General features: G+C 40.4%; 1 protein-coding gene across 12 annotated transcripts in view; it reads right to left on the reverse strand.

Moving 5' to 3' along the window:
• KMT2C (lysine methyltransferase 2C) overlaps nucleotides 1-25,725 on the reverse strand; it is a 187,711-nt gene that overhangs the window by 115,537 nt on the left and 46,449 nt on the right. For all 12 annotated transcript variants that reach the window (XM_050971688.1, XM_050971690.1, XM_050971694.1 and 9 more), the window contains one exon: nucleotides 12,964-13,102. In XM_050971688.1, coding sequence (XP_050827645.1) covers nucleotides 12,964-13,102 — 139 coding nt within the window. The remainder of the gene's footprint in view (nucleotides 1-12,963; nucleotides 13,103-25,725) is intronic.

Below are 25,725 nucleotides of genomic sequence, written 5' to 3' on the forward strand. Positions count from 1 at the left end.
AAATGGAATAATGAGAAAACCACAGCAATGGCTACAGTCACACATGCCAGAGCACACCACAAATGCAACCATCCTCATTTACTTCAATATTCAAAACCAAAATGATGTCTGAAAGTTTTACTGGAGGAATTTTATATTTACAAGAACCGTGACCGCTGCAATACCCTGTACCATTTGCAACTATGTTTTAACATGCACAACACAGCGACAGGATTGAAATGACAGCTCTGACAGCACTCCTTGTGTCACATCATATGGAAGCTACTGAAAAATATTTCTATAATAAACATATCCACAAACTTAAAATGTGAACTTCTGCAACTAATGCAGCTTGCATTAAAGGAAAGCCATTTAACACTTTTTTTTTAATGCTTAAATGAGCAATTCTGTTTTCTTCGTATTTATGCCCCAAAGACCCCAAAAAGATGCCTCAGGGAATCAGGCACTTGGATAGAGGCTTGGTTATGCCTGGATTCCTTTTAAATATATTTCAGTGCATCTCCAAGGTGGCACATTTGGATTTGGGACAGTCTGTGCTGTGTGAGTGAGAGGAGGGAAGTGAAGTGGGAGGAAGAGAAAACCTTAAGGCTAAACTGCTGTAAAATATTTACTAAATTCTGGGGGGGGGGAAATAAGCCTCCTGTGCTTTTCAGCCTGGAGAGACAAGAACAGCACCAGAAAAAAGTACAAGTGGAAAAGGAAAGTTCCAGATCAGAACAGAAAACCCCAAGAATCCAGCAAAGCTTCTGATATTACTCTGGGATGGCTCCTTTTGCTCTCACCATGGAGCACCAATAGGAAGAAAGAAAAAGAAGAAAATTAACCTGGCCTACTACTACTGATAATACCAGACAGTCAGATGCTAAGAAAGGGTGAAGTGTTTCATGAGCCCAAAATGAAGCCCAGAATGAATCAAAAAGCTTTTATTTATGGTTGATAGGTAGGACTGCACTTTCATTGAGGCAGACGGACTGCTGGGAACATGCAGGTTGGTCGGCAGAAAAAGTAAGTCCCATTCATGGTACTGAAATTACACCTTCCTGTGGTACTGTTAGGAAACATTTGTCCTCATCTCGTGGCCTTGGCTGCACATCCCTCACTGATCTGCCTCAACACACAACCAGCATGAGCCAGCACAACCCCCGGAGCTGATGGCAAATGTCTGACACGTTCCAGAAATCTTTAGAAAAAGATATCTGAAGACAAAAAAATTCAAAGAAAATATGGATAAAGGTAGTGTGAGAGCAGTGAAAAGTGAGAAGTTACACTGAACAGTACATATGTCTATTTTATAGCTAGCTTTTAGTGTGATAGAACAACAAATACACTATTATTTGTCTGTCAGTGACTGTAACCACTGGACTGCCAGTGAAACCTGATACGGCCTCACAGGCAGAGCTCCTAAGCAGGGAAAGTAAAGCTTTCTAGACTAGAGAGACTTGTGAGGAGACTTATGATTTAAACAGGCTAGACCATGGTATATAAATTACACTAGTTACAAACACAAGATTATCCACAGTGGAATAAATAATTATTCATACATCCTGTTAGGACAGACTATCGCTGCTCATTAAAAGACTTGAAGATAATTACAAACAAATAAACAAAGCCCTTAAAAGTGGAGTCATAGCAAATATGCAATAATGTTAAGATCTGTAAGAGAGAAATACGAAACAGTAATTAAGAAAAAAAAATAAACTAACTTTTCAAGTGGTATTATTTGAAAAGGCATACAGGAGTAAAGCTGGTATTTCTGGAGCCTGTAAGGCAGCTCTAGCATCACAACTTCCAGCAGAAGCATTCTGTAGGCAGGGTGGAGTGAAACAACAGGAGCAGTGAGTTTCACAGCTACTCTGCAGCGTGGTGTGGACAGCTGTGAAGCTGTCAAGAATCATATGGTTTGTGCTACTGCTCCTGCTTCAGCAGAGCTGGGGAATGCAGCTGAACCGAGTGCTCGCCACGGGGAGGGGGCTGGGGGAGCCTTCGCTGAAGGTTGTGAGCACACGGTGCAGAAGTTAAAGACAGGAGCAGCAGAACGTGCCCAGAGCACTTCCAGGACACTGTGGGGCTGAGATAGAGGGGAGTGATTATACAAAGGGGGAAAAAGGTTTCACACTTTCCAGGGAGATAAGCAGAGGGGCTTCAAATGCACCCAGAGCCAGACAGCCACAGACACTCAGTGGTAGTGAACTCCCTGCTTCTGCTGGGATGCTGGAGAGACCCTCTGAAGGAAAGCCATGCCCCTGTGGCCCCTGACATGCCACAGCTGCTGGCTTGTCATGCTGTACAAAGTGGCCAGTCCATCACGTTAGCCTTTTAGCTTTAAGTGCTCAGTAAATATTTTAAGTTATGTCTGTATGGGCAGAAGGTAGAGATTTTTTCTTATCATCTGAGGACTGCAGAAAGTACTTACAAATCTACTTTCCATATGTCAATATGCAATTAGAGGATCTAAATCTGTGATGCAAGAAGAGCTCTCATATTGAAGATAATGAAATAGAGATACTGGCAAATCTTAAGATCAAACCCTAGATCTGTTATCATAATTAACATATTTTAAGAACAGGATAATTCAAAATGGGATAAAAAGCAAGAGACAATGTGTCACAAATCTTTTTATAAGCTACTAAAAAAAAAAAAAGCAGCTCAACAGTACTCCATTTAAGATATATCTTAGTTGCTCCAACTCAAAATGTAAGTTCATCGTTATCTGCAACTTCAACTTAAATGACATATTTTGCCATGACAAATGCTCCTTTCTTATAAGGGTTTAAAGATCCAGAGGTGGTTTATTACCAGGAGCTTCTCCGATCCCTCACCTCATCCCAGAGGATTTTGTAGATTTGAATGCACAGTAATTTTAATACATAACACTAAGGAAAAACTGTGTTCAGAAAAAACCAGACATGCTGGGTTTTGGGGATGCAGTAAGAGGCAGAAAAGCTAGTAATGTCTGAAGCTAATGTCTGTTCCCATTGAGCCATGGGAGGAGATCCAGACTTGAATCCTTGGATTGAAGGCTGCCCTTTCTAACAAGAAACATGTTGATCCCATCACTCTTTCACAGCCACTCTCTTCTACAGGTCCTTACTTCATTCATCCCATCAGTGTCTCTTCCTTACACAGAATTTACTCAACCCTTTGACAAGAATCTGAAGTGCTATAATCCTCCCCTGTCCACATCCTGACAAAGGATAACAAAATGCCCTGCAGCCACTTAATCCTGAAGGAAGGGAGACCAGTCACTATTTCCTTTACTTGACTGATGACAGTCATCAGGACTCATCCTAAAACTCAGACTTTCCCATTGAAACAACTTCATTTCAACACATGCAGTATTGGGCAACTAATTGCACAATATTAAATCACAACCAGAGGAGGAGAAACATCTGGTTTGCTTGCAAATATTCAGTCAGAGAACTGAGGTAAAACTTAGAGTTTTTAACAGAATTAAGCCTTAGCATCAGGATTACCAACACCTGTAGCTGTACTTCCAGGAGTAAGCAGAGGCCCCTCCTGGATCCTTCTGTGCTGGGAAATGGCACTGGGTAACCCTGTGTCAGCCAAGGCTCCTTGATAACAAGCAGATGTGCAGACTGGCTCATGCAAACATGTTTTGTTTATGCTGTGGCCCATATCTCACAGATGTGCACTTGTGCCCACATGAGCACTATGCAGCTTCTGGAAATCTTCAGATGTGTCCAAGGGAGGTTGTGTGACCCTCAACAGTTATCTCACTCTCACTCTCCTGCCTGTTTTTCATAGATTGGTAGAATGCACCACACACTGCAGTGATATGGGGCACTGCCATGCCCCCACAGCCCCACGTATACAGCTGGGGGAGTAAATCCTCCTTCCTCATTCTCACAGGAACAACTTAATTTCCTTACAAGCAAGACAGCAAGTGGCCTATGCTGAGCAGGTCTGTCAGTGAGATGCTTGAAGTTATCCAACCCTTTCAGTACTCAATGGAGAGGATGGTAGGCTAAAGGAAATCCTGCAGCTGCCTATTCTGCAGAGAGGAGTTAAAGGTGCCCTTCTTTCAGGAGAGCTGGCACAGGGGAATCCAAGCATCACACAGAGATAAAGGGGAGGTTGGCAACAGCAGGAGAAATTCAAACTCTTGGATTCAGCTCAAGGAATGCTCACCTTGTAACTTTTCTGAAATCCCTCCCAGCCTACTTTGGGAATGGTATTACCAAAGGAGTTCTGCTGTGCATTTACCTTTTCCAATTAATCACGTTAAAACCAGGTTTAAACATGAAAAAACAATGGATTACATGTGAGAAAATGTAAGGCATGGCAATTCCAATAAGATCCACTAGCTACAGCCATTGCCTCTTCATTAAAGACTAAGTTGCAGATGATCACTACTGCCATTTACCACCATAACAACTGCACTAAATTTAAAAAGAAATCCAATTTGGAAAGCATCAAGATTTCTTTCATTCATGGTTTGGGTTGAAAAGGAAAGTGAAGAGGGTTATCATGTGACTTTTGCTACTAATTTGTTTTTAAAGGCCTGGAAATGCCTTCAGGATGTCTTTTTAACACACTACTTGTTACAGAAATTTACAGTGTTTTTAACATCTATTTTTCACTATTAAAATTAAGCTCATCACAGTGAAATGCAGTACTTGGGAGCAAAACAGAACTTCAGAGCATCATTTGTACTAATTACCACAGCAGACTGATAAGAACTGGCCTTGAGAATTCTTCTTCCACCTAACCCTGTTAGCAGTTTTAACATATGCTAAAAGGCTAAATGAAACACTACAGGGGACCTACTATTTATTTAGCTCTGCCAAGTTGTGATAATGCACAAAATACCTTTGCTCTCATTTTATGTTGTGTTATTTAAAGAGTAAAGTGTTCTTCTTCTTAGTGAAGATCCACCGTTGTATCATTTATGTAAAGTCAAATCAATACCTGCAATCTGCACTTTAAGTGAAATAAAAAAACCATTTCTGACTCGAAACAATACTGGGGATCTGCATCAGTGTGAGTTCAAATATATGTGAGATATTCACAGAGGTAAAGTTTATCTGAAACTCAAGATTCTGATGAAGCTTTTCAGCATCATCTAAATATTCTGAAAATATCTGGACCTCGGTAATAACGAAGCTTGAAAGGAAACTACTGAAGAAATCTCATTAGGTGAGGCATAACAGCTTCACATTGATACAGCATTAACAACCCAATAAATCACCCTTCTGAATGAAGATAATAAGGACAGACAAGGATGAAAAGGGCAAATGGAGACACCACAAAGAAAAAGAAGCAAAAAGTCTCTGCTAAAAGCTGTATGTAAGTGTTTGATGCACAATCTCCTTCCAATAGGTACCTGAATCACAGAACAACTTGAAATTGTGAAGTGGTTTGACACTATTATACTGTTACCGTGATTTGGGGTTGAAACAAGTATTTCACTTATGCAGCATAATTCTTTTTAAAAAAGGAGGCGGGAGAGAGTTCGTGTGAACTTCAGGTGAAGAATTTTAAAAGTTTATACAAAGCAATTAAACTGCATTGGACAATAACTGCTTTCTAATTTCTTCAAACCAGCACAGCTGGAGCACTACAGCCATATAATCAACTTAATGATACTCTTCTCATTTGAAAGAAAGAAAACATTCCCCTCCAAACACAACCAAAACAACACATCTTACTGACATTTTAAAATGCAGAAAATACGTCCTTATTCACTGTGAATTGTGTCAGCTTTGATTTAAACAAGTATTTAAAGTTCAGTTAGGTTTTAACATACCCTAGATGCAAGAGGAGTTACCAGAATGCCAGTGCTGAAAAAAGTGAATGCAGAGGTCCAATCCAAGGCCCTCTAGATAATTCCCTAAGGTCCACATGAACTGACTTGTTCTCTCAAATAACAATCCCTGATGGAATTCAATTGACTGTACCTGAAAAGTAGCAACTCATGCAATTCTGAGTTATCTTCAACTCTGAGGGATAAAAGTCAAAGAATAAGAAGTCCTGTAGCTTCAACCTTCAGTATGCATCTGTGCCCAGAAAGTATTGCCTGTGTAAACCAAATTCTCTCTCTTGGTTATTAAAACATGATGCACAGAATGGTTTGGGTTGGGGGGAACCTTAAATATCATCCAGTTCCAACCCTCCTGCCACGGCAGGGACACCTTCCCCTACAACAAGCTGCTCCAAGCCCCATCCCGGCTGGCCTTGAACACTTCCAGGGCTGGGGCAGCCACAGCCACACCCAACTCAAACAAATGTGCCAGCCTCTCTTGGAGAGAACTTCATACAAATACTAAGTAGGGTCTTACTATCTGAAAATTACTGAGATTTACCATTTAGCAAGCTGGTTTTTTTTGTTCATACAAATACTAAGCAGGGTCTTACTATCTGAAAATTACTGAGATTTACCATTTAAACAGCAGTTTTCCAAGAAAGCTTCATCTAAGCCAGATAAGCAGAGGTGCAGAGATATTAAAAAGGAGGCAGACATGGTACTATCCATGCCCCCAGTACATTCAGTTCAGGGCCTCCCTGTGTTAACTGTGATTCCTCTACACTCATTCTCAGTTTCTCTTTCCTGAACTTGCCCAGTCTGCTCTTGACCACACCTAAAGTCTCAGCAAACCACATCCTTTGGCAAGGGTATCACTCTAGATAACTCTCTACTGTACAAAGAATCACCTCCTTTTATTCTGCATCTAACTTTTAAAAGTTTCACTTGATGACCCTCAGCTTCTTGCAATAAAAGAAACTAAACAGGATACAGCCACCTTCCCTACTCCATCTATGATTCTGAAGCTTCTTATCTTCCTTCTCCAACATCTTTCAGAGATGGAACGGTTCTGAACTAACTGGAATCCACTTCAGAACTTTGATCAACCCTTTCTGTTCTTCTGTAAAACATTTAGAGTTTCAATGTATTAATTTCTGAAGTTAGACTTTCTGTAACCCTATGAAAATTAGTCCAAACTTGTTTCTCTAAATGCTTCTATCCTCACCAAGAGCAGAGCCCATGTGCTTCAGAAGAGCTTTAGCACACTGAAGCTATGAGCACAAAGATTCTCTCCTCACTAAGCACACTCCAATCTCTCAGTCCCAGAGTGAAAGCAGACTCCATATGCACCATCCATTCCCTGTGAATGAATATCCTTCTGGCAAAGGTCACAGACACTCACAGGGATCATCTCTGCAGCTACAGCTCTGGGGTGCTGTGAGTCCAGACTTTACCACTGAAATCGCTTGTACATTCCATCAGCCTCAGTATGGAAGCGAGGAAGGAATGCAGGGCACAACACAGAGTTTGCAGTGTGAGGGAAAGGGAAGGTGCTGGAGAAATGAGACTATTGACTATGGCAAACAACACAAATCACACAGACAGCTGGAGGAAGCAAGAAGAAAACAGTCACAGCTGACAAGGAAATTAACAAGAAAATGGACAAAAAGGTGAGAAGAAATACTGTGTAACAAACACCTGTCTAGAAGACACTGGAAATGGATGGAAGGAAACTGCACATCAGGTTAAGAGACAAAGAAGAGTAAACCTCAACTAAGTGAACCTTGAAACAATGATTAAAACTGATGAGCGATTTAGAATTAGCAAAGAAAATGGGAATATGAGCATCCAACAACATAAAAAACTCAAGAAGCTGGCAAAGAAAGCTGGAGGCAAAAAAAGAAAAAAACAAAAAACAAATGGAAGAGGTGATATTTGGAAGAAATGAGAGAAAACATTGTATTCACTCAACACTGACAGAGAAGATCCCAGACCATTGCCACTGTCTGAATATTCTGAATCTGTGCAATCCCTGACAAAGCAGGCATCCCATGCTGCAGTGAGTACTGCCCTGCAGCATGGCCTGACAGACTGCCAGCCACGGGGTGCTTCTGTCTGTCTGCCATCTCCCAGAGGACAGAAAACTTGTCCAGGCAGCAGACCTGACCTGTCAGTGCTCAGCTTGCTGCTCACCAGTGCAGCACTTGTAAGCAGCAGGGCAGACCCAGGTGGAGACATGCAGCTTTAGGATGGGGATGAGACAGAAAAACTACCTAAGAACATCTGTGAGAGGCTGAGAGTGGGACTCTAGAAACCTGGAGCACCTGTGAACACCTGCTCAGGCTGGGCAGGAGACATTTCATGGTTTCTGTGGCTGGACCTTCCTACAGAACAGATTAAATCAGGGAGCAAAGGTCTGTGCAACTTAAAGGCCCAGCCATGAATGTCATTGATTATGGTGTCAAATCCCATGAGGCACAAGTCCTACATGAGAGCATTAATTACATTATGGCCACAATGGCAATTGTTCAGCCTAAGCAAAAGGCAGGATTTTGGCTGCCTGTGAAACCTTTCTTTGGCCCCATTTGTGTGACACGCCTTCTGTGCTCTGAGAAAGACACACACCATCTGGAGAAAACTCAAACCAGCAAGAAGGATCTGAGCTCAAGAAAACATCATCTACAAAGAAAGTAGGAACAAATTTGGGATTTCTGTTACGAGGTAAAGCATGCTGGGGAAATAAATGAGAGACTTTTGCACAAAGCTGTCCTCCATTATCCTTGGCAGATGGTATGAGTAGCAATGGAATAAACCCAGGATGAGGAGAATGTGTGTTAGATGTGAGCAAAGTGGTTCCAACAGTAAAAACAAAGAAGAGACTGGAAGGGACTGTTTAGGGAAGATATAGAGCTTTTATTACTGGAAGATTTAAGAGCAGTTTATGTAAGCTTGTGTCAGGAATGACAGCTGTAGATAACTGCCTTGGAAAAAGAACTAGATGAGTTCCAAAGGTCCCTTCCTGCCTTATAAATCCAAGGAAAAGTTGCTTTAACAATGATTTGTCACAGAATTCTTCTTGAGACCATTTCCCTAATAATGCATGAACAAACAGGATGGAAATCCAGTAAATATTTAACTTTTTTTCTCATTTTTCAGTGTGTGGTCTTAGTCTTTACTTGTGCCCTGCTAGCCAAATCAGTAATTCCACTCTGGCTTAGACTGGTCATTAATATAATGCTGAAGTAGTACTTCAGTTTGGAAGATAAAGAAATGCTATGTCCTCCTTCCAGATGTAAATCACTGTCTTCAGAGGAAGATCCCATAAATGCTTATATGGATCTAGAGCTGGAAATGTAAAAGCAAAACTCTGCAATGGCTTCAAATGCTTGGTGTCATGCACAATGTCCATTCTCTTAAGAAACTATACTTAGAGAAAAACATTCTCATAAAACAAACTGTATCAAAGTACATGTTCATAAAAAGGAATAATCAGTTTGAAAATTAATCTTAATACGGGTATCTCCCCAAAACATGTGCTTGACTTTACAACTTCAACAAATTTTTAAACACATTTTAATATTAAATCTTTTATCTAACTTCCTCCTTCCTAGAGATCTAGCTTTTCCTTCTATCACTGCAATATTATTCTATCCAGAATAATCCTATTCTATCTACCCTCTGCCACTCCACAATTTCTTCTTATACTGAGTGTTGCCCTGTTACAAATTATGTAATGTGCTTTTAAGATTATTTAAATAAAAAAAAAGGAACAAAGATTAAGAATTTCACTGCTACTTTTTCACTATTTTCTTTGTTCACACAATCTACAGATGTTCACCAACCGCTTCTTTTTGATGGAATAAAGCACCCAAGCCCTCCATCTCCACACTCCAAATTCCATCCCAGCAGCAGCAGCCAACAAAATAACAGGGAATGGTGCAATTGGTCTGGAATGAAAATTACGTGCTTTGTCCAATTACAAGTGAAGCAAGAAAGCAGGAAGGTGTTTTGCCAGTTCTTTGGGGTTTTTTTGTAGTTTTAGCAACAATCTCACAAGAGCAGATATTTAAGCAGGCCAAAGCACCAAAATCTAAAAGAGCTCTGTGAAAACCTCAGCTTCTGCTTTTTAAGAATGTTCTGTCTTCATGATTATGGCAAAAGGACTGAAAACATGCAATTAATGCAACTCACAGTCTCTGAGAGCAGACAGAAAATAAAATGAATCAAAAGGTGTTTTGTTCTTCTATGAAATTGTGTTTCTAGGCCATTCTCGTTAGCTTTTAATGCCAGGGGTTGCCAATGTGGGAACCAGAGGAGGAAGGTGGAAGTGGGCTCTGCTCTGAGTCGCAGCCGGCTCCTGGCTCCCTGCCTTCCCCAAGGGCTGCACTTCCCCTGCTCTCTGCAGGCAGCACAAACCAAGGCAGCAGATTCCTTTGGAAGAAGCTGGATTCCACTCAGCCGTAAGTCCTGGCCTGACAGAAGCTTCTCACAAGGCTTATAAAAAGAAAAAAGGGAACAACCAAAGGAAAAGGCTCCAAAACCCATGATGCTTGTGATATATAGGAGCTGGCAGTGTTACTCCTGCCACTGCCAGGCTTGGGAGTTTATCTCTGCTTGATGTTATTGCCCCTCCCCACATGTGGTCAATAATTCACTCACTCCTTTCAAGCACACGCCTCAGCCCTTTCAGCCTCCCTACCCCAGTATGGCTCAGACTCTCTTTATTTTAATGGGGTTTTAACACATTGCTTTCTGAGCACTAATCCTGAATCTGTTATTTAATTCCCTGCCCCATTCCCACTTGCTGTCAGTAGTTCTCTTGGTTTCCCATATCCCACCCGAGGAAGGTTCCAAAATTTACCAGCTCTCTCGCCTTTCCCTTGAATGTTTTTATTTAGCTGCAGTCTCGGGAAGGATCCAGAGAGAAATACCACATAAGCCAAGTTCTGGCTAATCTCTCAGCTACTGAAATCCCCATCCTAGTTTTGATGTGTCCAACTATGTTATAATCACTGGTTTTTAGTAGCAAATTATTTAATTTTTTCATGGAAAAGACTTTATTTTATGTCCTGTGTCCTGTGCTTCTCTAATACCTTCATCTTCACTATCAAAGACAGAAACACTGAATTTTCTTATACTGAACACTGAAAAAGCAATGCAAAAGTGGCTCCACCTACACCTTTATCTACTTCTTGTGGAAGCTTGGATTCTTTTCTGTCTTCTAGGCATTCTGTTCTGTCTGTTATGATATACTCTCATAATGCTCCTATGTCTCTCATACCTAAAGCTATTTTTAAACTCTTCCATTTTATTAGAAAGTGGAAGTTACTTATGTTAGAAAACAGAAAAGCTTACCAAGGAAGAGATGAAGCTGATGAGTATGAATTATTTGGAAATCAGCTTTAAAACTACTTCCCCAAGAAACAGCTTTAAGGCACTGTGGAGTCACTCTTTATCCTAAAACTTGATGCATTTCCTTCAGTCATTATACAAGCATTAGCAGAGTCTGTTTTTTCACACACTGTATTTTCTCCTAAGAAAACAGAGTCAAGTACCCTGAATTCAGTCCTCCAGCCCCTGCATGACACAATGTCAGTGGCAGCACTACACAGACCATGACACAAATGATTGATCAAACATCACAGATCAAAAGAGGCTTTTTTCAAGAATCACTTCCACAGAAACCCTGACATCTGGGTTTTTCCCAGTTATGAATATTTCAATGACTTCTACAACTAACCCCCATTCTGCATCTAAGTTTGAAATCAAAATTACCTGGGGTCAGAGAAACCCTCTGATTCCCAACTAACAGTTTCATATCTCCTCAATATATTTCTTTCCAAAATGTCAGAGACAGTCTGATCACTATTATTTTAATTAAAAATTAATAGTACTCAGCCTTTTAATACTTTGATCAGCCAAAGCAATGAGCACATAATTTGAGCCATTCCATCCTGACTGATCAAAGTCAACACTTTCAGTTGGAAGGAAGAATAATTTGAGGGCAAATAAGGGCTGGCTCAGAACCAGGCCAAAGTTTTTCCAGGAGACTGTTGTCCAGCTTTTAAGAAACAAGTCTATGGCTATGGAAAGTGGTGTAATCAAATATTCATGATAACAGCAAAAAAAGTAACCTTGAGAAGAACAGAGAGTGGATGAAACAGCACTAAACTTTTTGCAAATTATCCAAAACAGGGTCAAATAATGAAGCAAAACAGCTGCTTAGTTCAAGTTGCTCCACATATTTAGTGCAATTTAATCTCAGCCTTGGAAAATTCCACCAAGAACAGAAATTTTTATGTATTTAACTCAGGTATATGCACAAGAACTATTTAACTGAATTCTCTGTAAGACGAAAAGTAGCTCTTGGAATCTAAGAAGTTTGTGAGCATGTAAAACATGAAAATTATATATGCATCAAGTAGATTAAGTAATTTTTTGTGCATGGAAAATATGTTCTGTGTTGGATTAGGAGGAAGAGAAATGATGACGAAAATTCTCTCCAAGTCTGTCAAAATATGATTACACCTGTAACTGTCTGGAAGCTGGTAAGAGCACCTTCTGCAGAAGGAGAGACCTGCAACTGGGTTAGAAGCTCTTATCAGAGCTTCAGCAGAGAAGCTCTGCTAGAATTGTGTGACACCATTTCAACAGTGATCACAGACAGCGTGCTCTGGTTTTCCTCATGTAACATAATTAATACTTTCACTGCTTTTAGGCTAATTTGGATTAATAAAAAGTTTAAAAAATACAAACGTTATTTTCTCCGTTATAAATTACAAAACAAGGAAGTTTAAAAAATACAGATGTTATTTTCTCTGTTATGAATTCCAAAACAAGGAGACATGGCAAGACATTTGGTTTACTTTGTTCCTGAAAATACACAAGCTGCAACATCAAAAAATAACTTTCTATAAATTTGCTAATACACCATTTCCTACACAGCAGGAAAGCTTCAGTAATCACATTTTACCTCCTATCACTTATGCCTCCTTTCATTTAGCCAGCTGTAACTCAAGGCTCTCCAAGAGAGGACAGCACTCACAGAATGCGTTTCTCACCTTGATCTCCCCGTATGCCAATTAAGGCACCAACCCCAAACTTCAAAGCAGTGACAGAGTCCCAGCCCTGTGCCCGGAGCACTTTGCACCCCAGAGCCCCTGACTCAGCAGCCACCTCCTCCTTGCTCTTTCACTCACCTGGTTTTGGCTTCCACACCCACGGAGGCGGTGGAGCTCGCGGACTCCTCGGACACGGAGTGCTGAAGGACTGGTGTTAGCTGCTTGGTGCTCTCCACTTCTGTCTGGGCATCCTCTTCTGCAGACTGCTCTTTGACTTCTGGGTAAAAAAAAAATACAAAAAGGAAAATATTTAATATTTTATCTGCATCTGGAAGCCTTCCCTTGTGCAGAAAACATCCATTTTATTTACAGACAGGTTAACCCATGTAAATATCTTCTGCCACACAACAAAATTAGAAGAATAGGAAATTACCACATCTAGCTAAACCATGGAACTGGATGCTTACAACATGATTTCCATAACACAAAGTACCACTGTGAACTAAAGCTGTACAATAGCAACAAGGAATGGGACAAGGGGAGAGCTGTTCAGTGACAAATTTCATAAAGGCTGGAGTTTTAGGCATTCCCATTTTCCCCACATCTCTCACGCACCTGCTGTGTCAGCCCTGAATAAACATCACAGTGAGCACGCTACTCTGGGGTATATTAAACCTTTTTTTCCTCCCCTATTGACTTTAACTTTGTTCAATTCCTTGCAAATTCATTCCTGGTTACACTAACTACGCTGGCACAGGGTTGAGGAGTTGAAGGAATGAAGGACGTGGTTTATGCCAGCCTAAACATAATTCTAAAGGAAAATAACCCATTTTTTTAGCATACTTTTACATTACCTTAGTTGTTAGTCAGAAAAATATATACATCTATAGCTGACAGTGCTAGATTTGACTAGAAAGTTTGGTTTTACTCTGAAACATGAAATGTGAAGTTGCCACTGTCTGTGCAACTTTAAATCCTCTTCCCAATCACTTCCACCTTTGCTTTGAGTGAGTCAGGGATTTCCCAGAAGGACATGGAAAAGTTCTGCTCCAAGTGCACCAGAATGCACAGAACAAGGTTCAAGGCTGTACAGCAACAGAATTTGGTGTTTCTGCATTACTCTGTACTTTGATTTTGAAACCTAAGCAACATAAAAATCACAAGACTCTGACAGATGTGCTTTGACATATCCAACTTAAGATACATGTGCCTCATCCTGCCCATGTCCATGGCTTCTAGATCTGTCTCACAGCAGTGCCATTTTAGTCCCCTTTAAAATTCCCCGTGAACATGGGTTTGAGCTCAGAGGCCAGTACATACAGCTCTTGCAAAGAAGTCCAGTAAGAGTAAAGCAGTATATTATTTAGAAAACTTCAGCAGAAGATACATTCACATTTTTTAAAAAATTAACATACATGTCAAAATATAATTAAATATTGCAAAGGATAAATGACAAGTGGAGAAATGAAAGGGTAGAAGAATCTGCCACATGGGTGGGCACGCATAAAAACCTGCTACAAGCTTTAATCTTATAAATAAAACCAAGAAAAGAGAGGAAAATTCTCAGAGCATAAAACTGTGCAGCTTGGTCTGAAATACTGAAATCATATGCCTGCTAGAGCACATGGAAAATGGGAAATCTGTCTTGTTTCATGCACAGAGATTTGAAATAAGATTTTTCTTTAACCTAAAGTGAACTCATTTAGGAAGACAATGTATAACATTTCAAACCCTCAGTGAACACCTCAAACCATAGTGATGAGAAACGTAACGTTAAGAAAAAAAAAATTCCTGATTATGACTCTGTGTTCCAAGTATTTATGTGAGCTGGTGTAAATTGAAACTGCATCTCCCACTTCAGTTAAACAACTCAGTAACATAAATCTGAAATGTTTTTTGGACACCTGAAACATTCAAAAGTGACTACCTGTCCAAAATCCCAACAGCTTGTGTTAAACCCCTTTCACCAACCTATCCTGAACAAACATGCTGGATCACGATTTGACACTAAATAAATATCCCCATGGGAATACATCCCTTGTAAGAGTAAACGTCTCTGTACGGAAAACAAAACAAAATAAACCCAAACCCCACACCCTCAGTTTTTGGCACATCTGAACAAACATCCCTGGATGTTTCCTGGATGAAGATTCCCGAAGCAGGCAGCGTCCAGCAGAGCCATTCAGAACGGTCTGCAGCGTGTTTCCAAGAATGCTGGATCCAAAGGACAATCTTGTGCCAGTAACCCCCAAATTTCTAAATGCAACCTCAATGAAGAGAGCAAAACATAAACACCCAGAGGACAGGCAGACGCCAAAGCACTCAGAACAAAACCCACAGCACAGCCCGGGACAACCACGCCTGAGGTGCTCCAGGAAGACCACCGGAAACCCTGGCCCTGCTCTGATCCATCTTGGCCAATTTCTTTAACCTAGTTAAACTGTGCAAAAGGAACTCTGGCTTGATTGTGTGCCTGCTGAAACTTTCAATCAAGTAAAGGAAAAAAAGCCATTTACTCTCTGCCAGCTTTCAGCTCATTACCATTACTGGGCATCCAGCACACTGGGAAGGCCAAGTTCAGGGGAGCTCTCAGTCACTCCCAGGAACTCTGGGCTCTGTGAGAAGACACAGATTGTTTCACTACACATGACAACTTACATCCTTATGGTGCATTTCCCTGCTGTTTGCTTCTCCAGAGAAGGAGGGACCCAAATTATACTAAATGAGACAAACAACATCTCAGTTGCTGTCTGCAATAAAGCAAACTGTGCCTCAATATGCTGTTGGAAGACTGAAAACATGGTGCTCACTAAATAGCATGAAAAGTTTGTGTGTTACTTGTGAAAAAAAACTTTGTGAAAGTTTTCCTGCAGAAGATGAAGGAAGAACAGGAGCACTTCATGCATTTCATGAGTCAAATTCCTAAGAGATGGATCCCAGCAGTGGCCTGGCAAGGAGACATCTCAGATACAACTCAGAGATGTTCTTGGAAGCACCTAGCACAGTGTGTTTAATGAACATCATCAGATCTGGTTATGGCTTTCTACTTTGATGCTACTGGGAATGAAGGACCCATGGATGATTAATAAATGGGAAGCTCATTTGCAGATTGATATGTGCTTTATTTTGCATCCTCTTTTCATGATTGTTTCTGGCACAATGAAGGTCTTGCCTATGTATAGTGAGTTAGTGGGGAGACTGAGATTTAAAAAACTAGTTGTACAATTCCCCAGTGTCTCTAAGTTATTTTTTAATATCATTATCCTTTACTGAAACTTCAGGAAAATACAAGGTAACACAGCACTTAAAATTTTTTTTATTACTTGAATACAATTGCATTCATAGATTTTTCTCACCTGGCTACTAAGGATAGAAAAGCTTACTTTTCTTATTAAAATAAAACCTCCAAAAGTACAAGGACTAAAGTTCCTGTCCATATGGGCCATCAAAAAGCTTGAGACTTCCACATGATTTACAACTGGGGTAACTCACAGAATCACATCTGGAAGGCAGCCCAGAGCCACCTTGTCCAAACCCCTGCTCAAGCTGGGCCACCAAAGCCACCTGCCCAGATGGTTTTCGAGCATCTCCAAGGATGGAGACATGAAATACAAGGGAAAAAAAATCAAATTGCCTAACACTGACAGGGGACAGATATGCAGGGAAGTCACTGAGACTGGTAAGATTTACAGCATGTGTATTAAATTTCTATTTTAATTAACATTTCCATCACATTTGCTTCAGTAATACATATACAGTGGTGAAAAGACAATACTGAGCTTTTGCACTATTCAAGTTTTCATTTGGGTTTTTTCAAGGAGGAGAAAAACACTTCACAAAGGTTCAAAGATTTCTCATTATTTTTATTCCCCTTTATAGAGCAGAATACAGAGAACAAAGAAAATAACAAACAGCACATAGCACCCCCAGCTGATTACGTTGACTACCCACCTTCCTAACAGTAGCTGGTCTCCTTATTTACATGTCTTATGTAGAGATTTACAACATTCTGAGTAATAATTGTGCTGCTAATTTCCTGTTTCCCTGCTCTATCTTCAGAGCCCTTGGAAACCTCTCCCCATGTGAGACACACGTGGCACATGCAGGCTCAGGAGGGAAGCCCTGGTTTCTGTAAGCCCCCCCTGTGGCAGGGCTTGTGGAAAGCAGGAAACTGGGGATGGCTGGGATTTTATTACATGATTACAGCTTTCTTTGGGGATGTGGTGAAGCAACATCAACTTAGGATCTTAAATGTTCTTTTGTTTCTTTACAAACAACCCTTTTCTGTTTTCTTGCAATCACAAGGCCCTATTTTACAAGCCAAACATAAACATAAATGGGTAAACATAAAGCAAAATAAGGAGATTTATGTGTGAGCTCTACTGTGTCAATCAGGCAAAGGACAGACATCAGCATATCCAAAAAAGTTTTCTTCTACATACTCAGAAACTACCTGTAAAGTCAAAACCTAAAAATACTGTAAGAGTTCTACCAGAAAAAAAATTATTTAAAATATTATAATACTCATGATAAAGTGGTACTTTAAAAAAAAACCTAAACAAAATCCAAAGAGCTGTCATAAACATAAAATTAATATCCTACTACTAAATTAATATTTAGGTGCAGCAGGTTGACTATTTAACTGCTTTACTGTCAGACCTACTGATTAGGCAGACAATGAAGCACATGTCATGAGCTTCCAAAACTTTCACTAAGAACAGGAAGCATTGCAGGCTGGAAAATACCAAGAACACCAAACACAGTAGGGAGATCCCAGGGGTCTCAACTGTTGCCTACCAAGATGTTCTGAGAGAGGGAGTAAAGAGCTTCTGAAGGCAGCCACAGGTATTTTTGCATGAGAAAGGAGTAATGCTGTGTCAGGAAACAGCCAATGGGACCAGGTGCTTTACACAGCCCCATAGGGGTCTGCAGAACTACAAACACACCAAAATGCTCCAGAAGTTCTGACAGATAAAAACCAGGTCGGTGTAGCAACAATATGAAAAAAAACTTTAAAACATGGGAATGCTAACTATGAATTTAAAATGCCTACCTGTCCTGGGTTTGGCTAGCATAGTCAATTTTCTTTTTAGTATTGGGTGTTTTCGATTTAGGATGAGATTTAATTTTGGCAACACACTGATGTTTTAGTTGTTGCTAAACCATGTTTACTCTAAAGCAAGGACTCTTCAGTTTGCCATGCTCTGCTAGCAAAGAGATGCAAAAATGAGCCAGGGGAGGGCATGGCCAGGACAGCTGACCCCAACTGGCCAGAGGGTTACTCCAAACCATAGAACACCACACACAGTAGATCACAGAATGGTTTGACTCGAAAGGGACCTTAAAGATCACCCAATTCCAACCTCCTGCCATGGGCAGGGACACCTTTCACTAGACCAGGTTGCTCAGAGCCTCATCCAATCCATCCCTGAACACTCAGGGGGATGGTGCAACCACAACTTCTCTGGGCAACCTGTGCCAGGGGCTCACCACTGTTCTAATCTCAGCCCTGGGGTTTTACCTTGATCCAGTCCTCCTCCCTGCCCCCCTGGGGCAGAGAGTGAGGGGGCACCTGTGTGGTACTCAGCAGACAGCTGGGATAAACCACAACACTACCCAGTATTATAATTAGCAAGTTTCACTCACTGTTTTAGGAACAAAACAAGTTTCCACTACTCAGAGTCCACAATTCTGTTACTGCTGTGCACACAATCTGACAGCAACATCACCTCTCCTGCCAGTGGCTGAGGAAGTCACATGCACAGATCTCCTAGGTGCAGAAATCTTTTACAATATCTAAAAGAGGGTGGTTTTAGATAACTGTTAGAAAAGAATTCTTCCTGTGAGGGTGGTGAGACTCTGGCACAGGGTGCCCAGAGAAGCTGGGGATGCCCCGTCCCTGGAAGTGCTCAAGGCCAGGGATGAAATGTGGTCTATGTGTCCCTGTCCATGGCAGGAGGGTTGGAACTGAATGATCTTTAAGGTCCTTTCCAATCCAAACTATTCTATAATTCTCTGATCTACATACTGCAACAGGTGCTAGACAGAGATGAGTTATTCTCATTCTGTACATTCCACTGTATATTTTGATACCTCTCATTCAAATAAGCTCTTAACTGTTAAATACATCTCGTACAGAAAATTTTGTATTAGTTATCGAATAAAAACAAGATTCTCAATGTAGGACCAAGATTTTCAATGTAGGACCATTTAAACTGTAATTTTGATTGCCTGAAAACCAAGAAACCATATTATGTATAACCATAACATGGAACCTCCATGACTGAGGACCTTCCTAAGACACGAGTGGTATTCAACAGCTCTCCTCTGATTATTTTTCCACTAATTTGTTTAGGTCTTCTTGAAACCCATGTCAAGTTGTTCATGCCCAAAGCATCCAGGAACAATGAATTCTGTAATTGCAGTAGATGCTGAGTGCAAATGCACCTGCCCCTGTACTCCATGAACACCACCTGATGTCCCCTAATTTCTGTGCTGCAGAACAAAATGAGCCATTGTGCCCTGTCCATTTTCTCCATACCACTCATCATTTTTTGGATCCTATTACATTCCTCCTCAGTGAAATCACTTCAGATTGAAGGTTTTACCTTAACTGATCCCCACACAGGAGCTATTACTTACTTCTTGTCATACTTGTTGGCCTTTCCTGTACTTTCCCAATTACAGCTCATCCTTTTGGAGAAGGCAAAGCAGAACTGCACGTGGCATTTAACATGCCAAGGGTTTATAAAGCAACAGTAAAAAGAGAAAAAAAACCTTCACTGATGCTTCATTCCACTTACCCCTTTGCCAGTAATTCCTAGAATTTCCTTCTCTCTTTGACTTATGAAAGCTTCTGCAATTCCCAGAACTGAAGCACCACTGGCTCAGGTAGCAAAGCTATTTGAGAGTGATTTTTCTTTATATAAAAGCAGGGTGGTAATTTTGCCCTGCATGTTTTTTACATGAACTACTACTGAATTAAGAGTCATTTAATGGGTACATCTTTTCTTATCCTAAATAAGTTCATTTTACCCACTACACTCTTCCCCTTTGAACCTGACCTAGAAAAGACCACCCAGGGTAGGTGTTTGTGGAACTCCAACATCAGCCTGATTTTAATTTAAATTTAATTTAATTTAATTTAATTTTACTATAATTTTAATTCATCATCAGTGAATTTCCCTTCTATTTCTTTTACCCAACTGAAGACTCAGCCTCAACACAGCATTACTGTAATAAAAATTAAGACAAGTCTACAGAATCAGCAAGTGGTTCCTGCTCATGGCAGAAGGGATAAAACAAGATGATCTTTGAGGCTCCTTCCAACCTAGACCATTCTGTGATTCTATGAACTAAAACATATACAGAGCAGCCCCTCTTTCCAGTGAGGAGAAGAGCATGTAACACACAAAGCGCATGCATCTATTTCAGTGTATTTGACTGGAATGGCCATGCAGATCTTCCATCACATCACTCATGACACAGCAGCAACGTTAAACATCAAAGTAATGGAGATGTGGAAAATTCTAGGTCTTGGAAAACTTTTAAAACCTGTTGGATTATGTTTAACAAAGCATTAGTTTGATAACAAAACTGCAAAATCACTATTGAACAAAAAAGCAAAACCAGAAAAGTTGCATTTCAGAAATAACCTCTAGAATGAAAAACTCAGTGAGGTTAAAACTGATTTGGATTTAAGAGATTCCACCAGCTCTCAAAACACCTGAGACTGAGGTATCAGTCAGTAGACAAAAAAATCAAATTTTTCTAAATGGCCCATTTAAGTGTGCATGATGATAAATGGTATTATTGAGTAAGCCTGTAATGGTTTAAACACAAATATCAAGTAACCTCCTCTTTTGTTTGCTTTCCTCATTACAAACAAATTACTAGAATATAAAGCAAAAATAATAAGATGCTTATAATAATTATAATTGCATGCTTCAGTTCTGTTAATTTTTCCAGAGGCTGAGCAGGTAAGAGTCAGCAGCATAAGAAAGAAGAAATTACTCCTTTTCTAATGAGTACAGAGAATATTAGATGCCTTAAAAATATTTAAGTGCATTTCTAAGCACGTATTAGCCACAAATTGTATGGCCAAGTTTAATCTACAAGAAAGCCCTCAATGGTGTTAATTCTTCCCTTCATTAATTTGGAAAGGAATGAGTGGTAATTATGAGACCAAAGTATCTGTCTGGATTTTAAAACTGGATTTTGGTATTGAAACACATTGCCAAGAACTTTTGCCATCAATTCACCCAGAGCAGGACTTGCTCTCAGGTGTGTTTTCCTTTGCTTCAATGAGAGGCTCTACTAAGTATGGTTCACATGATTGCAAAAGGATGCTTGCATTGCCTTTAATAAGCAGGATATTGCAGAATTTTTTTTTTCTCTAGGAAAGTGCTTTTCAGGCTGCTTCAAAGCTGATGAGATTCAGACTTAGTCCAAAAATCCCTGGCAACTTCTGCATGAATAACTTTCCTCCACTGAGAAGTGTTTGTTTCTGGTTCTTCAGTGCTTTGCCCAGAGACAAATGAGTCTGGTCAGAGGAAGCCTCATCATCAGGAAGTTGATGTGAAGCCCAACAAGAAATGAACTGGCCAGGCAACGTCACTGGGTCTGATAAAAATGTTACTGACAACAATCATGTAGATAAGGAACTACTGGTTGATAAAATCATCCAGGTTCTTTTATGTATTATCAGAGGCCTCTGAACACCATGGGGAGTTGAGGGTCTGGTAGAAAGCACTGCTGTAAGAGCTGGTTGACATGGTATGGATAGTTAACAGAATAAATACCTGACCCAAGAGATTCAGCAAATAAACTTATTTTATTGCATTTCTCCCAGATCTGAATCTCAACACTTTTATGGTGGGACATAGACAGGAAGATTTACAGACCCTAGAATGAGTTGGGATATTTCACAAGTGTTCTCCAAAAAAAAAAAAAAAGGAATAATCTGATAATTAACACAGAGAATTCAGTTTCAACTTAAATGCAGAGCCAAGAAAATATCAAGTACAGAAACTTGCTGAATCTAACAGAAGATGGGGAAAAGAAACAGAAGCCAAGTCTTCATTAGTAGCAAAAGGGCTACCAAACCTACAGAAAGCTTATCAGGAGCTTCTTAATGTATTATTTCTTTCTTTGGATTAGCAGTCTTATATTTGCATATATCCCTGTGCACAAAGCCCCATGCTTTCCAGAATTTTCTGGTTTGCATATTCTTGGCCATGAGAAACTCACTCATCAGAAGAAAACTGTTCTTCCAGAGAGGAGCAGCACAAGAGGATCCAGAGGGGAACACAGCATTTTGCAGCAGTGTTTTACGGATAACCAGAAAGGTGGAAGGTGTTGACAGCTGGAAGGTTTGATGGGACCAGAGGCACCAGGCACAAACAAAAACACAGGAGGCTCCCTCTGAACATCAGGAAATCCTTTTTTACTGGGAGGGTGCCTGAATATTGGCATAGATTGTGCAGGGCAGGTTGTGGAGCTTCAACCCTTGGAGATAAAAGCTGTCTAGACATAGTCCTGGACAGCCAGCTCTAGGTGACCCTGCTGGAGCAGGGCTGTGGAGCAGATGTTAAGGAGGTCCCAGCCATCCTTAACCATGCTCCAATGCTGTAGTGCCAAAAGGATGGGAAGAATGGGTAACCACAACATCAGCTGGATAGAGAAACACCAGTGCAACATCACTGGGGGAACCACAGTGAAGAAAAATGAAGGAGCAGACCGCTGGAAAGACAAATACAAAGCTGAAGAGCAGAACAGACGTGAAGTGAGGAGCCAAAGGATCAACAAGAGAGACAGAGCTGGTGGATAAATGAAAGGAGTCTGTCCTGAGGTTTACAAGAAGCTGAAAATCTATTGATTCAGTAGAAGCAGTTGTCAACACCCTTTTTTCAGGAAAAAAAAGTTTACTTAGCTCCAAACAGCTCTTTTTTTCCAAATTCCAGAATTTCCTTTCTCCAATTCCAAATCCCTCCTCCTCTCTTTCCGTCCTTAAGAATTCATCTCCACCAAAGGGAACTTAGTACTTGGCAGAAAAGGGACAGGGCTCAGGAATTGCTGCAGTTGGCAGGAGAAGCAGCCATACTGAACTGATCAGAGCAGCACACGGCTTACCCTGCTCTGCTTCCAACTCTGCCTCACTTCACATGTGAGATTACAGAGTTTTGGGAAGGGCAGGAACTTGTTTCCCGAACTGCAATTAAAATGACTGTGCCTCAGCATTGCAAAAGAGCCCCTTTGGGAAGAATTTTTGTCTTTTTTTTATTTAAATAAGTATTTGTGTCAACATTACAAATGGAAATAATGTTTGGTACTTGCACACTCCTTGCTTTTTCTCCCCATAAAAGATTTGACAGCTATTAAACATTTCCTATCTTAGGTGGGATTATATGGGGCATGTCCTAGAGGGGAGTTCTTACTCCTCCTGCATTGCTCCCTTCCCTAAAAGCAGAGCTCATTATACTGAATACACCATTAATAACATGGACTTCTCTCATTTCATGAAACTTAATTAAATAAAACAAAACAGAAACAACCTCAAAATCCCAAACTCACACAGTAAAAGAATTCCCAATTATTCTCAATGTACGAATCAAACAATGGAAAGGAAGCCAGGAACACAAACACTCAAAATATGTCACAAATCACATGTCAAGACCTTTAGACATTTAATTTCAACTTCTGTAATATAACTATACTGTGTTTTGGTTTGCCAACTACTGCAAAAATTTTCTGGCAAGACCACTCTTTGCAAGCAAAGAAAACAAAACCCTTTTCTAGCTGAAGCAGAAATTAATAAACTAGTATAGAAATACCCTCAATTTAATCTACACAGTTTTAAACAGAGCAACAAACTGAGATTATTCCTTCTCCTACACTTCTGTACTAACTCAGGTAAGTGCTTAGAGTAAGTTTTAGAGGCAGCAGCCTTTTCAGATAATATGATTAAACCTCTAGCAAGTCACATGGTGCCCTGCTTTTAAAACAACATAATTGTGATTCTGTCTCTATCAAACTGCTCAACATGATAATGCTCTTTCAAGTCTATTTTTGTTCCCCTGCAAAAATGGGATTTCAGACATATGTATTTTTACTAGGAATCTTTTCAGTGAGGAGCACAGTCTGTAAATCCATCCTGGGCTCAGCACTGAAGTGGTGGTGCCTCACTTCCAGACCTGCTGGAGTCTTCTTGGTCCATGGGGATTTCCATCAGAGCTCCTACTGCCCACACCTTCAGAAATGGGTATCAGCCACCTGTGACACTCAGGATTATTCTGATGAAAGATAATGGAGAGATTTATCTATACCCACTCTCAGAGCCTTAAAATAATTATGTGTTCCTCTCTCTTCTGAATCAGAAACTGCTCTCAGGTTTCTGTTGAGGAACTTTTTTAAAATGACAAGAGCAAAAGTAAAATACAACTATCACTGAATTCTCTGCACAGTGGTGTACCAGTTGTTAGGTTTGAATTTTTTTTCTTTTCTAAACATATTTTAAATGTATAAAACTTATCACTTTAAGGGGACACTTTTTGCCCCCTTCACTGACTTTCATAAGAATGCTTCTACCACACAGGATGGGAAGAGTAATCATCATCATCATCACATATGATGTAATAACAGAATTAGAGCTAGTCTTCCTTCACCCTGCTCTGTTTTTCTACACACAAATACCTGCTCCAACTTTTTCACTTATATATTAATTTATTAATCTATTAACTAGTAACTACCTACTTGTAGAAGCTGCAAAAGATCACCCAAGTTCACTACCACCAGCAGTTTTATTTGCAGGGGCAGAAAAACAAAGGGCAGAATAAAACAATGAAACATCCTTGAATTCAGCTTTAATTTAGGCTCCCTCCACATGCCATTAACACTTGAATTCAACACAAGCTGTGACTACACACTCCTGACACCCCCCAAAGTCTCAAGTCACAAGCACAAAGACTTCCCAGCATCATTCCACACATAGCAAGGAAGAAGCAAGCCACCAGCACACACAAAGTCCATCCTCAGGAGAATTTCAGCCTCCTCCTCCTCTGTGACTTCCACCACAGCAGCCAAGCTCCCACATGGCCCATGAAAAATGCTGCTGCAAAAATGGCTCCTTTCAGGTCCTCTATTTGTTGTCCCTATAAATCTGCACTAAGCACAGATCCTTGTCTTTACGGGCTTCACTACTTTACCCCCTCCACTCAGCAGCTTTGAGGGACCTAGAGAACTCCCTTAACTCAGCTGGCACTTCCATGCCATTGCTGCCTTGACCAACAGCTTCTGCTGTTCATATCTCTGGGCTTCCTTCCACTTCTCTCATTACACATACAGGGCCACCTAATTAAATTTATAAATCCTTAGGTCTCCATTTTCATTAAGCATTTTCAAAGCTTCTTTCTGTCAAACCAACAAACTTCTGCCAAGTGGCCACAACATCATCTTTCTTGGTGGGTTTCATCCTTCTGCACCCAGTCCCTGGTTAAAAACAGGGAAATGGCTACAGACACGTGCCTGGCAAGGAGATGACAGTTCTTCACCATGGCCTTTATCTCATGTATTGGCTCATCTGTTTGTCTCTTTAGGCTCCTGAACTGCCAGAACAGAAATCACAAACTGTTTCAACAGTACTCAGTCCAGAACAATGAGCTCCCTCTGGTAACTGAAGCATTGGGGTACCAGCACAACAAATATTTACCAAAGCAAGAACAGAGATTTATCCTGTTTCCTAAGCAGCAGCAGGAAGCATTAGCATTTGGTTATCCTGGTTATCCCTTTGGTATATAGTCTGCTGTAGTTAGCTGAAGATACAGGTCAATAAGTAGTAGTGTATTTTGGCAGGTATTCCAAAAACAGCAGCTGCCACTTCAGAGCATTTATTTTTTTTAGATA

Source organism: Serinus canaria, chromosome 2 (genome assembly GCF_022539315.1).
Source record: "Serinus canaria isolate serCan28SL12 chromosome 2, serCan2020, whole genome shotgun sequence".
Classification (NCBI taxonomy): domain Eukaryota; kingdom Metazoa; phylum Chordata; class Aves; order Passeriformes; family Fringillidae; genus Serinus; species Serinus canaria.